At 48.1% G+C, this 1,042-nt stretch overlaps 1 protein-coding gene across 2 annotated transcripts in view; it reads left to right on the top strand.

Annotated features, from left to right (window-relative positions):
• The first annotated feature begins 6 nt into the window (after positions 1 to 6).
• Positions 7 to 1,042, top strand: part of Tmem135 (transmembrane protein 135) — a 223,182-nt gene continuing 222,146 nt past the window's right edge. The window contains exon 1 of one of the 2 annotated variants that reach the window (XM_010633724.2): positions 7 to 213. In XM_010633724.2, coding sequence (XP_010632026.1) covers positions 73 to 213 — 141 coding nt within the window. In that variant the 5' untranslated portion in view covers positions 7 to 72. The other variant, XM_033764268.1, reaches the window with a different exon arrangement.

The following is a 1,042-nucleotide window of genomic DNA, read 5'->3' on the forward strand; positions in this document are numbered from 1 at the left end:
GCGGTTGGCCGCCGGTGTCGCTCCTTCCCGAGCCCCGGCCGTCCCCCTCCCGGCCCCTCCGTGCTTCTCGTCATGGCGGCCCTCAGCAAGTCCATCCCTCATAGCTGCTACGAGATCGGCCACACTTGGAACCCTTCCTGCCTGGTCTCCTTCCTGCAGATCACTTGGGACGCCCTGGAGGAGTCCCTGAAGATCTATGCCCCACTGTACTTGGTGAGACCCATCAGCCTCTCCCTCAGGACTACTTTAGTGGGAAGGCTGCCCGGGGTAGCTGGCGCCCGGAGGGTCTCTAGGGACTCGTCTTGGGTCGGTTTCTCTTGGAAAGGCGCACAGCTTTGGGGGAAGGTGGGTGACTGACTGGGAGGGGCGGTCCTAACGGGTGGCGTCCACACTTGTAGAAGGAGGGGGGGTTAGATGTCATCTCAATTGCCTGTTGCTAGGAAGAGGATGGACCCCCAACTTTTAGGATTAAGTGTAGGACATTTAAAATCTGAGTTCAAGGACCTGAGTTATTTTTCCTCTCCTGGCTTGCTTTGGAGAAGTGTTTGTAGGTCAGTGAGACGATGAGATTGCTTGCAATCTTTCCTCACTTAAGGCTGTGTGATGTCTCTCATCTCAGAAAGGGCATATTTCACCCTAAGACCCTGTCCCTGTGGCCGCAGATCTTGTCTCACTGTGGAATGACAGGATTGTGACTTGAGGATTTCGCAAATGTTTTGCAAGTTTATTTGAGATTTTTCGTGATGATTTAAAGAGTGATTCCAGTCTTTGAATCATTGAAGGTGTTTTAGGAGATCTGATTATATCACCCAGGTCATTTTCTTACACATTTTTACATGTAGGGCAATTAATAGAGAATATTCAGAGACATGTTTATGTCCTGACTAGAAAACTGTTGGAAAAGTTTGTTCTTAAAATGTTCTTGCCAACAGCTTTTCTTGCATAACCTCATCCTTGATTTTAAAGATTCATTACTTTGGTCACTGAACTTCATTGTCTCCTTTTATTGCCTCTAGAGTCTTCATCCTTTTTTTTTTTTTTT

This window comes from Fukomys damarensis, unplaced genomic scaffold (genome assembly GCF_012274545.1).
Source record: "Fukomys damarensis isolate Sample0158 unplaced genomic scaffold, DMR_v1.0_HiC HiC_scaffold_16, whole genome shotgun sequence".
In the NCBI taxonomy this organism is placed as follows: Eukaryota; Metazoa; Chordata; class Mammalia; order Rodentia; family Bathyergidae; genus Fukomys; species Fukomys damarensis.